The following is a 16,023-nucleotide window of genomic DNA, read 5'->3' on the forward strand; positions in this document are numbered from 1 at the left end:
TAAACATCGCTACAGAATGAGATTGCGAATGTAGTAATTTTTACAATTATTCATTATTGTCAGGAAGTTATAATATTGCAACTGCGTTTGGCCACTATAAACGTGTGCTTATCAACTATACACATGCGTCACAGTTACGTTTCACATTTAAAAATGTTTTCATGCAGAGCTTGGCCCTATTGTGATCAATATTGCGTATCCAAAAACCTGCCCTGCAAAAAATGGTGGCTAGGTCGGGGGTGGGGCACAAGCGCTGGCAGATGATCGAAAATCGCATACACTTACCTTAAGTAGCATTTCCAGATAATTATCGCTTAGAATACGCGGGGTATTGGAAGTACTATAGTCGGCGGAGCATTTGGGACACTAGGATATTTCAGGTTCGCAGTTGACTGCAGAAGTAGATTGTTATCGCGCATTCATAAGACCGTTTTGTGAACACCGCACCACTGCCCTTTTCATTATGCTTCCAGTCGGCATTTTTTTTTGTGATTATTTAATTTATCTATCATTATCAAACTTATTCGCAATAAAATAATGATCTTAAAAACTTAAAATCAATCAGATTTTTATTTGGCTAAATCTGTAAGTAAGTTAAAATGAAATTCATTCATTTGATCTAGTCGTATATATCATATTGAAGGGACTTGTTCACAGTTTGCCTAAATGATGCATTTATATGTATTCATCATATTCAAGTTAAATAAAACTCTGCCAAAAAAAAGGTGAAACCTATCGCTTGTGACCAGTCGCATGTTAATGACGTCGGTTTTGAAAAACGCATATGTGCTTACCTTCAACGCTTCATAAATACGGACGATTTCTGAGGAAAATGCTATAACTTATACCAAATAAATACATATAAAGTATGCTCCCATTTGATTGATTATTTAACACTACACGATGTGTATAGTTATATACAAGTACTAATTATTACCAATCAGAAACGGTTAAAAAATAAAGCTTATTTAATGTATTTCGTAAGTACATTTGAAAAAATATATAAGCGATTGCTAACGTATAGTTAAAACATGCATCTTATATTTAATAGTTTGCTTTTTGCAAAGGTAGCGAGTGCGATTTCGCTTCTTAAAGTCTTCTTACGAATCCCGAAAAAAGGAAACTTTCTTAACTTTCTATTTTTTCGATTTAATATGGCAACTTTTTTGTATTCGAAGTTATGAAAACATTTTTGAATATATACTTTATTGCAAACACTTTCGTAGAAGTAATATGGTAAATTAATAAGATATTGATATAATGATTAAACAATTCAATGACGTAAAGCGAGGCAAATTGCACGTGCGCGAATCCTGTTCGAATAGAAGTGTATTGTAACCTACCGGCAAAAGGAGATAACTCACTTCGAGATTTAACTCCCCTGGAGAAAAAATACACGAGAGCCGCCATTTTGCAACATGTCCTACAAAGAATGATAGAAGAAGTTGTATTCACGACATCAGTTTCCATTTAGGAAACGGCCATTGTTTGGCCAGAAGGAGATTAATGCCTCTCTCAAATGCAAATAAGCGTTCTTCGCACGAACAGCATCGGAAAGAGGACGAAAAGGTTTCAAAAAAGAAAAGACCCAGTGGCAGTGATTCAGTTTCTCCTCAAAACAAACGCATTAAGACGGAAGAAACAGTGATGACGGATTCACAAAAACGTGCAAATTTTTCTGCTATTCCAAGCCCTGGTAGCAATGGTGTGCACCGACATGCTTCACCCATGGGGACAAATAAACCAGGCACAACAAAGAAATTGGTGATAAAAAACTTCAAAGGTGTGCAATGTTGTCCTGTGTTAATTGTTTGTTGGAAAGGAAAAGGTCACATAATATTATATTTGAATGATTTTACTTAAAAATAATGCAAATGTAGACAACAACAAAATCTGAATACTTCTGAACTCAAAGATTGTGTGCAATTATGTTACTGTTCGTGTTACTTTACTTAAACACAGTGTGAGTTAATGCTTATAGTTGATTTTCATTGACTGATGATTACAAAATAAGAACCTTTTTTGTTTTTAATACTTAAATAATGTGTATATAATCCTTGGCATACAAACAGATAGTTGAATCAAGTATCATTATCAGAGCTCCAGATAAGGTTTTGTGAAATTCTTAAATTACTACCAGATTTTCAAAAAGAATTCTTAACTCTGAAATTTTATTCTTAACATTACTACTAAGTTTTGGAAGATAATTCTTATTTTTTCTAAATGACCTAAAAATAAATAATAATGGTTATTTTCATGCAAAAAGAATCAAAATAAACATACTAGCAACTTTATTTATACAAGTTCAACAGTGTCTTTTCAGTATTATACAATTTTATTTTTCAAATACCTTCATATGCCCAAACTGTGCTTAGATTGCATGCCTAAGATCAATTTTTACATATTTCACAATTAAAACGGGTCTCCCCTTCAATCTTTTCAACGATTAGCCATGGGACTTGTCCCTTCCACTCGTTCAATGTTTTTTGTGTTTAAGTTTGGACCCGTCGTGTCGCGTTTTTGTTTAGCCGACTGTGTCGGCAACTGAACATACAACATCGTATAAGATCTTTTCTATAATGTCTTTCTAAACATTTAACTTCGGCTCACTTTGCGTACAATATGTTAAAAGCGTGTTTTTGGGCGCTTTGCAGTTTTTTAGGACGCTCCCTGGGCGCCGCCATTGTTTTTTGACAGATAGACTGTATACGGCGCTTTTATTGGAAAAAATGCGCTTTGTTAAACAAACCCGATAACCATTCTATATAAGCACCGCAAAGATCTTTAATACGAGAAAAGAACTCAATAAAAATCGATACGAACGGATGTAAAAATAATATTCGTAACTTGATTTTGTAATTCTTAATGGTACGACAAGATTTTAAAATAAATACATAACAGACTTGAAAATAATTCGTATTTACGAAAATACGACCCTTATCTGGAGCTCTGATTATTAAACATACTCTTATGATATCAATATGCAAAAGGTTCTGTTCCAATGTATTATCGTACATTGAAGATCGCTAAAATTGTTCCTCCTTTTCAATTTAGGATTTATATGGCATGATTATTATTATCACAACTAGCTACACATTATATCTCAGCTTTAAATAAAAGCCAGCCCACTTGCAAAATGCTTGTAAAAAAAGTGCAAGTGCTGTTAGTTGTTGCTCACAAAAAAATGTACATAAACAATTAACTGTTTACTTAAACGCTACCCTTAAAATCTCATGTCTTTTACAAAATTATCAAACCTTTTTAAAATGATATAATCACAAATGGGAATAGGTAAATGAATCAGTCTGGTTGATTCATCATTGACAACATTTAACACTTTACAAATACATTAATGGTTTAATGTTTTTAAAAAAATGAACACATACTGTGTATTAGCAATTAAAAAAGACAAGTTGACCAACATGTTATTTCAATTTTTTTTTTATGCCCCCGGATCGAAAGATCAGGGGCATATTGTTTTTGACCTGTCTGTCATTCATTTATTCATTGTGTGTGTCACAAACTTTAACATTAGTTAAACTTTTGCAATAACTTTTTGAATATTGAAGATAACAACTTCATATATGGCATGCATGTGTATCTCATGAAGCTGCACATTTTGAGTGGTGAAAGGTCCAGGTCATCATTCAAGGTCAAAAGTAAAAAAAATACCATCCAAGGGAAGTAACAAGCTTTAAAAGGGAGATAATTTCTAAACATGCCAAATGATATATTGAAATTGTATTTCAAAGCAGCGCAATAGGGGGCATTGTGTTTCTGACAAACACATCTCTCGTTCTCTTTGGGTCTTCTTCTTAAGCTAATTTGTTTGGTAAATAATATAATGAGCAGGTACTAGGAAGGCATGTGCCATCATGTCTAACTAGTGGCTTTTGTGGAGACTGGTACACGTTTACAAGTAAGATTTATTATAGTTGTAACAGTTTGCTTTAAAAATGCATTTTTTGCAATTTGTATTGTTTTTTTTTCATACCTTTAAATTTGGTTAAAAGTGTGTACATGTATTACAATTACATTTAATTACAGTATGTACATGTTTCAACAAAAAAGGTTTTAATTGCCATTCAGATGAGTTGACTATTACTATATGAAATTGCATGTAAAACTAAGTTTACAAGTCACTCACAAAATTGACCAGTTGCAAAAAAAAGTTGTCTATCCCAGATTTTGCAACATTGGCAAGTTCTATTTCAACGTAATATTTTATTACTATTACACACTAAATCTGTGCTATTTCGTTACAGAAAAGCCCAAGCTGCCTGAGAACTACCAGCAAGAGACATGGGGAAAACTACGGGAAGCTGTCGATGCCATCCACGCTAGTCGTGCAATATGCCTGAGTCTAGAGGAGCTGTACCAGGCGGTGGAAAACATGTGCTCATATAAAATGTCCTCCATGCTGTATGAACAGCTGAAACAAGTCTGCGAAGCACATGTGAAAAGGAGCATTGGACAGTTCTTGGAATATCCTTTTAGTTAAAAAAACTTTGTTCATACGTTTCCTTGGATAGACTTTTGGTCTTGGCTGCGTTTTCTTTTTCTGTCAATGCGTCATGCACTGAGGAAGTAATGTTTGCCTCTGAAATCACGGGAGCCCACCAAAAATTTAAGGGGGAATTGGGCAGTGCTTATTTTCATCCCTGTATTCCAGCCTTCACGTTAAACACTGTCCAGACAGTCGATTACAAGTGGGCTTAACTTTATAAAAATTGGATAGTAATTTGGGCTTGTAGATTAAAGAAATACAAATATGTATACCTGTAGTCAGGCTGTTACAAATTAGATGTTTTCGGTGATTTAATTTTGTCATAATGTTTGATCTAGTGGAATATAACAATTACTTGGAATATTTATATGTTTATAAATTCAGTCTATATTATTATGTGTATCACTATGTTTGTATATTTAGTCCTTAAAAGTTGGTAAGACCGCGTACGAAACCAGGAAAAGTAGATGGTGTTTGAGGTCATTGACCAGAGCACTGGCTCTATTGGCTGGTAAAAATTCTGGGAGTGTATCTAATTGCAAGGAAAGATTTTTGGTGGCCCCTTAATATGAAGTTACTATGTAAATAGTTGCATTTTGCTGATTTTGTTCACTTGTTGGTCCTTAAGACATGGAATTTTAAAAAAAGAAAAAAAGAGGAATATTTGTGTGGAAAAAATACGCATTATTTTTCTTTTGGGTTGTATTGTCAATTGTTTTCTTGCCTTTGTAGTTGTTTTTTGATATTTTGCTTTTCAATTTTTAAATAATTTTAGACAAATTCCAAGCAAGAGTGGTAGGCAAGTACTGAGTTATTGCGCAAGGCAATGAGGATTGAAGGCAAGTGAAGCCAAAAATTTAGAAAAAGAAAGTGAAGTTTTTAGCTCGGCTGTTTTCGGAGAAAACTGGAGGTATTGTCATAGCTAGCTCGTCGTCCGTCGGCGTCGTGCTAAAACCTTTATATTGGCTCTAAAATCAAAGTGCTTCCACCTACAACTTTAAAACTTCATATGTGGATTCACCTTGATTATTTATACACGCCACAACCATTTTGGGGTCACTAGGTCAAAGGTCAAGGTCACTGTGACCTCATAAAAAAAAAAATCTGACAAGCTTTCATTTATTAAAAAATGCACCCCAGCCGAGCATTGGCACCCGTTATGCGGTGCTCTTGTTTAAATAAAATGATACTTTAAATACTGAAGTTTGATTTAATTTTGCCTACAATTGTGTTTGTAAAGATTTCCTTGACAGTTTTCACAGAGAACATTGGATATGAAGAGTTCCTGAAGAAGATAGACCACTGCTGGCAGTCACACTGTCAACAAATGGTGAGCAAATGCGAACTTTAGCCACGCTCTGTGAAAAAGGGGTTTCATGCTTGTGCGTAAAGTGTTGTCCCAGAATGAGATTAGCCTGTGCAGTCTGCACAGGCCTATCGGGAACAACACTTTTCGCTTAATTTTGATTTTTGATAAAAAGAGACTGTCTTCAAAGGAAAAATATCATAAAAGCGGAAAGTGTCGTCCCTGATTAGCCTGTGCGAACTGCAAAGACTAATCTGGGAAGACACTTTATGCTTTTGTATTAAACCCCTTTTTCATAGAGCATGGCCAATTTATATTCTAGGCTTTGCAATATTTTATAATGGAGTCTCAATAATTTGTTGCTTGGGCAATTAGAGAAAATGGTTAACTGGATAGTACCTGCAGTCCGTCAATGTGGTCATTATGAGTTTCAAGCTTAAACAAAAAAAAATATTTGACATCTTTTGACTTTCTATTAACAATGATTGTTTAATATGTTTCTGTAAAAGATTGAATTTGAAAGAAAAAATCTGTTAGCTAAAGACCGGTGTAGATGGCTTAGTGGACTTGAAGTGCACTTATTTTAAAATTGAGTACCTAGTGAGGACTGAATTTCATTATCATTGACCTAACATTAAAGGTATCTAGTCATGGCACATGGATGTTTTTTGTTTAATTTTCATGTTTCTTTTATTTTTATTTCAGATCATGATCCGCAGTATATTTTTATTCCTGGATAGAACATATGTCCTGCAGAATTCTGCAATTATGTCTATATGGTAAGTTTATAAATTAAAACTTTTATAATATCCTGTGCTACATTAGACCTGAAACCAAAAATCAAAAAAGGGAAAATAAACAAGTCAAAGCCATCATAATTTGTCTATGTGCTGTTATTGTGCCCATTTTGAAAGCTCTAAGAATTTTGGCCTGTGTGACATTTGAATGCAGAGCTTAGTTTTAACAGCAAAAACAAACAGAATGTTAACAGATTTGTCATTGTAAATGTTTAACTGATAGGCCTACTTTAAAAGAGAAAATATGAGTGCAAGCTAAAAATCACATTCTGGTATGTTCTGATATTTCTCTGTATATCATTTTGTTGGGTATATGCTTAATAAATCAGTTTGTTGGGTATATGCTTTATTAATGATTTAATACATGTATTAGTGACGGAGAATGAAATGAATACAAGAACGCCAGCCTTGCAGAGGCACATTTTAAACTGGGCTTGCTCAAATTGTCAGTGTTATTTAAGCAGCCTTGTTACATTTTCTTATCCAGTCTTACTAGCCTGCCTGTATACAGTTTTGAAAATCTGAGCATGCCATGTTGAACATTAGATTTACTAGTGCAGGGCTTTTTCTTATTTTGTTTAGTGTTTGTCATAACAATTTATGAAATAATTTGGGCTCCCATTGCTGAATTTGGCTGACTAGTTGGTGCAGTGGTTGGTTGACGTGTCTCTCACCTAGGTAATTGGGGTTTAATCCCTGTTCGGTGAAGCTTGTGACTTAGGTTGGTGGTCACCATACTGGAGAGGTGCGGTTCCCTCAATGTAATCCTGCTGTACACCACTACACAAGACCACGCCAAAATTAAAAAGTATCTTTCAGTAAAAAAACACATGGCTGAAAATCTCAGCTATGATTAAAAAAATTGTTCCAATGTTTGTGAGTCAAATAGTTAGTTAGGAAGGAGTGCTGAGAAACCCCTCGAAATGCACACTCACACTGGGAGATTTTGATGACTGCACTGATTTTGTTCTAGGGACATGGGGCTGGACCTGTTCCGCACACACATCGTGGGTCACCACATCGTACAGAATCGCACGGTGGAGGGTCTGCTGCAGCTGATAGACCGTGAGCGTAGTGGGGAGGCAGTTGATAGGGGACGCCTGAAGAGCTTGTTGAGAATGCTCTCAGATCTCCAGGTATCAGTTGGGCTTTCAGGGCTCCTTAAACGCTCAAAATTTTCTGTTGCCAAGCTTACCTGTTTTTGTCTGAATTTCTAAGTATTTTTAATATTTAAATGAAGAACAAGTTGTAGCCAAACGGAAATTTCTTTAGCCAAATTTCCTTTAAATCAAAATGTAAAAGTCCATATTGCTTCTAGAGGCTTGATCTTAGAAACAATATATTTTGGTTCATTTTTTTCAACAGAAAGTTTCTTACATAAGTTGAGTTTTTAGACAAAAGCGGAAGGTGGGGGCATCCGTGGCCTAGTGACACATTTCTAACACAAAAAACATAATTTGTAGTGAATTGTATCATGTTTGTGTTGTCCCAGATTAGCCTGTGCAGTACACACAGCCTAATCGGGTACACAACTTTCTGTCTAGATTGATTTTTTATTTTGTGAAAATATTTTGTTCAAACAAAAAATTCCTCAAAAGCCGAAAGTATCGTTCCTGATTTACCTGTGCCAAGGCAAAAAACCTGCAAAGGCCAATCTGGGACCATACTTAACACACATGCATAAAATCGGACTGATTTTTCTTAATGAGGTTTAATTATATACTAAACACGACTTTGCAACAATATTCAATGACTTGTTTTGTCTTATGCACAGATTTACATGGAGGCATTTGAGAAGAGATTTCTTGAAGCGACAGACAGCTTGTATCGTGTAGAGGGACAACGACTTATGGAGGAACGAGATGTGAGAACAACTTATGAATTGGGTTCTTGATAAGCTTAGAAACTCTCCTCATATTTACTTTTTAGTTTAAACCTTTACCACTTAGATACGTTTTTTCACGCGTATGTATTCCCTTAGAAAGTTAAATTTAATTAAAGATCTTTCTTACAAGATGAAAGTTTAAAAGGCTTCATATCCAACCTTGATATACTGATAAAGCAGCAAACAGCATCAAACCTGAACAGACTGTGAGTTACTCAAACTGCTGTTCTGGTTTTTATGCTGTTTGCACATAGCCATTTGAACTTTGCTTCTGAGTGGGAAAGGGTAAAACCTTGTTATTTTTAGTCGGTGGCATCGAAAGCCTAGGTCTAATATATCTGCTAGAGTCTGATGTTTTGGTAGAACCAGTACTGCCTACTATTTATCTTTAGGTATTTATTTTTGTTAATTGTTTTGACAAATAACTCAAAAGTTTTTCAATGTGGATTTTTTTGCAATGAGATGATATTACAAACAATTAAACTTGTATTATTAAAAATGTGCTGTTTATTTAAAAAGTACATGACAATTCTTGCAACAATGTTTGTGTATGGATAGCGACACATGTAATAAATTTCTAAAACTTTTTGATAGTATTCTGAACTAAAAAATCATAATTATTTAGTGTGCTATTGATTTTAGTTGATTTTGTGGGTAGACCATTTAAGATATCGAACAAACAATTATTCATCATGTTTATTAAAAAAATAAAAAATAATTGTATGCACAAAGTGCATTTATATCAATTTTAAATAGATACAAACACCATCGATTTTTTATGCAAATTTGGAAAAGTACCTGTACCATACCGAGTGGGAAAAGATGAGAGAAAAAACTGAAATCTTCAGATTGGGAATTAATTTGTATTGCTTAGAATTTATTGCACAAACCAATTCAAATATTCATTAACATGCATATTGGCTTGAAATATTCAGTTTCAGTGCTCAATTTATTTGTTCATTTGAAGATAATGCTCAATTTATGTATTCACTTGCAGATAATTCGCATAATATGGAAAGAAATTTACGAAATTTCTCTTACTCTTTGGAATTGTTAAGACTTCTATTGGGAATTTCGTAATTTGTGCGTTTTGTTCTGTTTCCTGATCAGCAGCACCTTAAGATTGCAAGTGAAGGCTTTTAAACTTGAATCTTGTAAGAAAAGTCTGTAATTGTATTTGATGTTCTAAGGGATTACAAAGGCATCAAAGTGTGTATCTGTGTGGTAAAGGGTTAAAAGTTACTTTCATAAACAGTTCATATTTTTCAGGTTCCAGAGTACCTTCTCCATGTTGAGAAAAGATTGGAAGAGGAAAATGAGAGACTTCTACACTACCTTGACCAGTCAACAAAGTAAGTGTAATGCCCTAGACCAGTCAGCAAAGTTAGTAAAGTGCCTTTGACTAGACAACAAAGTAAGTGTAATGCCCTAGACCAGTCAGCAAAGTTAGTGAAGTGCCTTTGACTAGACAACAAAGTAAGTGTAATGCCCTAGACCAGTCAACAAAGTTAGTAAAGTGCCTTTGACTAGACAACAAAGTTAGTAAAGTGCCTTTGACCAGTCAACAAAGTTAGTAAAGTGCCTTTGACTAGACAACAAAGTAAGTGTCATGCCCTTGACCAGTCAACAAAGTAAGTGTAATGCCCTAGACCAGTCAACAAAGTTAGTAAAGTGCCTTTGACTAGACAACAAAGTAAGTATAATGCCCTAGACCAGTCAACAAAGTTAGTGAAGTGCCTTTGACTAGACAACAAAGTTAAGTGTAGTGCCCTTGCCCAGTCAACAAAGAATGTGCAGACCAGTAGTGCACTGAATACAACCGTAACAGTCAAAGAAGGAAGTTAATCATCTTGACTGGTCAATGGCAATATTCATATTATCTTAAACAATAGTGTGTGTAATAGTTTTGACCAGTCAAGAGAAATAGTGCATTTGCCTTGGCCAGTAAATGAAATTGACCCATTCGCATTTGACGGCAGTTGTTTATAAGTAAGTACATTTAAATGCATTTTCCTGACCTGGTAACTATGTCTCCCTTGCCTGGGACAAAGCTGTGCGATGGAATCTTTTAGTTTTGTTTGTGATTCTTATTTACTTTCTTGTCTTTCAGAAAACCTGTGATATCATTAATAGAGAAGCAGTTGTTGGAGCAGCATATATCTCAAATGTTGCAGAAAGGTATGTTGGTGTCGAAGTAATTCAAATACTTGTAAAACGGTTTTTAAGTAACTTAAAGAAATAACCGAAGAAGAATAACTAACTATTCACAATTCAAAATATATAGCAATTATTTTTTTTATTTTTTGAATCTAAATGTCAATGTATTACTATGTAATCCAAGAAAACTGTTATGATTATGTGATGTTTTTTTTGGGGGGGGGTGCAACATTTGTTATGGTCAAAATACAGGATATTATTCAAAGCTCTTTATCAAATTCTCTTAAATTAACCAATTACCTCTCATTGAGTGAGTAAAAATGAACCACCCTCTGCAGGAAATTGGGCTTACTGAAGTCAGCCTAGGCATAGCAAGGGCTACACTTTCCTGGGCCTGTATTCCCCAACCGATTCTTAGTCTTAAGAATAAAGAATAGACTTAGAACCGAGAAAAATGTGTTCAGTGTTTGAATATATACAGGCCTCCACTGGTGATTATGTCATTAACAAAATGTTCTATATAAAGAATAATATAGATAGAGATGTTTACTGCAGAGTTTGACTCAAAATTAAAGAAATTCTTGAATATTCTAATTTAAAGAATTTTCTTTATTCTTAGACTTAAGTCTAAGAATTGTTTGGTGAATACGGGCCCTGCTTTTTAGGAATTTTTATGTGACCCAGTCTATACTGGGGAACATATTGTTATTGCCCTGTCTGTTGGTTGGTTTGTTTGTTGGTTTGTTTTCAACAAACTTTAACATTGGCCATAACTTTTGCAATATTGAAGATAGATATTTGGCATGCGTGTGTATCTCATGGAGCTGCACATTTTGAGTGTTGAAAGGTCAAGGTCATCCTTCAAGGTCAAAGGTCAAATATATGTGGGGACATAGTGTTTCTCAAACACATCTTGTTTGTTTTGTGGAGTCTCTTCTGAACAAAAACCCAGTCAAGGCGGAAAGTGTCTACCCTGACTAGCCTGTGCAGACTTCACAGGCTAATCTGGGATGAAACTTTACGCACGTGCATTAAGCCCAGTTATTGCAGAGCAAGGCTCAACTGTTTTTCTTGTTCCAGGGTTAAACCAACTTCTGTCAGAGAATAGGATTCCAGATCTTACTAGAATGTTCCTGCTGTTGTCTCGAGTGAAAAACGGACAGAAGGAACTGTGTGCTGCATTCTCACAGTATATTAAAGTATGTTACATCAGCATATTGTGCTTGTCCTGTAGATGTGGTGTTTTCTTATATAGTTTCTTGGTGTGAACAATGTTTAGTCTGAATTATCGCATTTACTACATATCCAAACAAAGATTTTTTACGCTGTAGGTTCAACTGTTTAGTAGGAATTTATTTGAAACACGTGGAAAACCAGTTGTTAAAATGGAATTGATGATCAATTTAACAGAAGTTCAAAACTGAAGATGAATGCTTAAATAGCACACCATGTTGGATAACAATGGATTGCTCATCTAGTATTAAGTCCTAGTTTGTAAAGGATCACATTTTACATTATTTCCTTTGTGTACAACACAAAATGGTAGGAATCCAATTGATGTTAACATTTTTATAGTTTTTAACATTGAAAGCAAAGGCTTTAAATAAACACACATTATATAACAGTAATTATAACCTGACCTACGCTCCAGGAGTGAAATAACGATATGCTCAATTGTGTTTATTACACAGGTGTTATTACACTAGTTATATAACTGATAAATGATGTCTTTTTTGTGACGAAATGACGTCATTATTCCAGGGAATTTCTTCAGTTTAACTCTTACAATGTGAATAAACGGTGAAAAGAGCATAAAATAACAAAAAAAATTGTTGGTCATGTTATAAATAGAATCTAAGATTCGTGTTCATTTTGTATTGAATTTACTAAACTTGCATCTAAATAAAGATAAAAACGAGGCTTGCCAAGATGACTCGTTTAATAAATTCAATACAAAACGACCACTCATGCAAGATCCTATATTTAATGGTAAATATAAAGTTGCTACTCGGTATTGTATCAATACTGTGTACCGGTGTTACTCCTAGTCACCACCAGCGTCGACACTTGAAACTAAACAGATTCAACTGTATATGTGAAAAGGTTTGTACATATCCACTTAAAATTACTGTTGTTGATTGTTTTATATTAAAATAGCCACTTTTTCCCTCTTGCAGAATACTGGTAGGATGATCGTCTTGAATGTAAATAATGACCCAGAAAAGGATAAGGATATGGTTCAAACAATGTTAGGTATATACTTACTGGACATGTCTTACTACTTGTCATGGGAAAATGGTTATTATGCCATATGCAGTCAGCCTAGCCCCAGCTCAGCCCCTGCATTTTGAATGGCAACTAAATTTGCCATGGAAGAGACTACTAAACCGTGCATGCTTGAGCTATATTGGCCTCATATGGCATAACACCCATTTTCGCTTGATCATGTTATTATGCTTAATAATTTTAACTTTTCGGACAGTTTGATATAATGTCGCTTACATAATTGACAGGTTTTTGCTGTACTCTTTTATATAACATTACATTCAGAACAATTTTCGGTCGTCAAACAAATTGCATATCTTAATACTGCACTGTCATCAACAGGAAGCACCTTATTTTAACCCGTATTTGTAAGACAATTGAAAAAGGCTGTCAATTATAATATCGATAGAAATGAAGGAAAATTGTATACATTTTAATTATATCCCCATTAGAGGTCTACCATTGGTAATAGGGGCTATATAGGAATTATTTTGTTGGCCGGTCTGTCCCAAAATTTAACCCGATCTTCACCAAACCTGGTCACAAGTTGTATCTAGATGATGTCTTGGTTAAGTTTGAATATGGGTCATGCCGGGTCACAACTTGGTCACGGGGTCACTTAGTGCGTTTTAAACGGAAAGTTTGTCCGCGCAATAACTATGTCATTTATCGTCAGATTTTAAAATGACTTGTTACATTTGTTCACCATCATGGGATGGTGTGTCATGCGAAAGAAGTACGTCGATATCTCCAAGGTCAAGGTCACATTTGAGTTCAAAGGTCAAAATGGCCATAAATGAGCTTGTCCTGACCATAACTCTGTCGTTCATTGTGAGATTTTAAAATAATTTGGCACATATGTTTACCATTATTAGACGGTGTGTCATGCCAAAGAATTACGTCGATATCTGCAACGTCAAGGTCACACTTTGAGTTCAAAGGTCAAAAATGGCCATCAATGATCTTGTCCGGCCCATAACTATGCCATTCATTGTGAGATTTCAAAATTACTCGGTACATTTGTTCACAATCATTGAACGATTTGTCATGTGAATGAATTACATCAATATCTCCAAGGTCAAGGTCACACTTTGAGTTCAAAGGTCAAAAATGGCCATAAATGAGCTTGTACGGGTCATAACTATGTCATTCATTGTGAGATTTTAAAATGACTCTGTACATTAATTTTGTTCACAGTCATTGGGCAGTGTGTCATGCGAGAGAATTCAAGAGTTCAAAGGTCAAAATGACCATAAATGATAATGGCATAATAATTCTTAAAAATCGCCATAAATTAGCTTCTCTTCTTTTGTGAAGACAGCATGCAAAATATTCTGTGTCAATGTAGCATGTGGGGGTATATACGTCAAGTCTGTGACAAAGCTCTAGTTTCTTTTAAGCATCAGATAAGATGATACATTTTGTTTAAACACTAATATTTCCTTATTTGCTAATTGTGATGTTTCTGCACTTTTCAGATTTCAAAGACAAGATTGACAACATAATATTGATGTGCTTTGGTAAATGTGAGCAGTTCACAAACGCTATGAGAGAGAGCTTTGAGAGCTTCACAAACGCCCGACAGAACAAGCCAGCAGAATATATAGGTATTCTTATTATTAATGTTACAGATATTTTTGGCATTATTTATCACTGAGCTTACTATAGAGCCACGCAAAAGGTAAATCCAGCGTGATGCACTTGCTTAAAGACACTTTTCGCCAACGCTTGATTTTTTGTTAAGAAGAGAAATTTTTTAACAAAAATGTGACTACATTATACACATGCCCTAAACTCTGTTTACACGAAGTGTGTGAGATGTCTTTGATGTAAATATTATGTTTAGTTGAACCTAAATAGTCTCTGAGCCAGCCTGATGAAATGTTAAATAATAATTGTATTGTTTCTCAAAAACAGATCAACTGATTTAAAACTATAAATTTGATTAAAAGATCGTTTTAAAAAGTACATCCCAGCTTAAATGATACTTATTTCAGCCAAATATGTGGACAATAAATTGCGTGCTGGTAACAAAGAGGCAACTGAGGAAGAGCTGGAGAGATTGTTGGACAAGATCATGGTCCTCTTCAGGTTTATACACGGTATGCTGCTAGTTTGATGCATTTCTCCTCTGATATAAGTTTTCGTTTGGTTTAAAAAAAAGAAAAGAAACTCAGACAAAACATTAAAAGTCAAGCGGGCTCTCCTCCAACAGCTCATTTTTAGCTCACCTGAGCAAAATGTGCTATATGTGAGCTTTTGTGATCACCTTACAGTCTTGAGTCGTACATCATTATTAGTAGACATTAACCTTGTCAACACTCTATAAAGGCAACTTTAAGTTCCAAATTGGGTCATGCAGGGTCAAAAACTAAGTCACAAGGTAAATTAAAGAAAAATCTTGTGAACAATTTAAGTAATATTTTTTGTCTAATCTTCATAAATCTTTCTCAGAATTTGTATGCCCCCCTTTGAAGAAGAGGGAGTATATTGCTTTGCACATGTCGGTCCGTCCACCAGGTGGTTTCCAGATGATAACTCAAGAACGCTTAGGCCTAGGATCATGAAACTTCATAGGTAAATTGATCATGACTGGCAGATGACCCCTATTGATTTTGAGGTCACTAAGTCAAAGGTCAAGGTCACTGTGACCCGAAATAGTAAAATGGTTTCCGGATGATAATTCAAGAACGCTTATGCCTAGGATCATGAAACTTGATAGGTAGATTGATCATGACTCGCAGATGACCCCTATTGATTTTCCGGTCACTAGGTCACAGGTCAAGGTCACGGGTACCCGAAATAGTAAAATGGTTTCCGGATGATAACTCAAGAACGCTTATGCCTAGGATCATGAAACTTGATAGGTACATTGATCATGACTCGCAGATGACCCCTATTGATTTTGAGGTCACTAGATCAAAGGTCAAGGTCACAGTGACCCGAAATTGTAAAATGGTTTCCGGATGATAACTCAAGAACGCTTATGCCTTGGATCATGAAACTTGATAGGTAGATTGATCATGACTCGCAGATGACCCCTATTGATTTTCAGGTCACTAGGTCAAAGGTCAAGGTCACAGTGACCCGAAATAGTAAAATGGTT

The 16,023-nt window shown here is 35.0% G+C and overlaps 1 protein-coding gene across 1 annotated transcript in view; it reads left to right on the plus strand.

The window, feature by feature from the left end:
* The first annotated feature begins 1,370 nt into the window (after positions 1-1,370).
* Positions 1,371-16,023, plus strand: part of LOC127834212 (cullin-4A-like) — a 40,315-nt gene continuing 25,662 nt past the window's right edge. The window contains exons 1-12 of the mRNA XM_052359869.1: positions 1,371-1,783; positions 4,266-4,485; positions 5,768-5,837; positions 6,519-6,592; positions 7,584-7,746; positions 8,385-8,474; positions 9,765-9,847; positions 10,606-10,673; positions 11,733-11,851; positions 12,830-12,905; positions 14,396-14,524; positions 14,915-15,019. Of these exons, the coding sequence (XP_052215829.1) occupies positions 1,507-1,783; positions 4,266-4,485; positions 5,768-5,837; positions 6,519-6,592; positions 7,584-7,746; positions 8,385-8,474; positions 9,765-9,847; positions 10,606-10,673; positions 11,733-11,851; positions 12,830-12,905; positions 14,396-14,524; positions 14,915-15,019 (1,474 nt within the window). The 5' untranslated portion in view covers positions 1,371-1,506. The remainder of the gene's footprint in view (positions 1,784-4,265; positions 4,486-5,767; positions 5,838-6,518; positions 6,593-7,583; positions 7,747-8,384; positions 8,475-9,764; positions 9,848-10,605; positions 10,674-11,732; positions 11,852-12,829; positions 12,906-14,395; positions 14,525-14,914; positions 15,020-16,023) is intronic.

The sequence above is a fragment of the Dreissena polymorpha genome, chromosome 6, assembly GCF_020536995.1.
Source record: "Dreissena polymorpha isolate Duluth1 chromosome 6, UMN_Dpol_1.0, whole genome shotgun sequence".
Lineage (NCBI taxonomy): Eukaryota > Metazoa > Mollusca > Bivalvia > Myida > Dreissenidae > Dreissena > Dreissena polymorpha.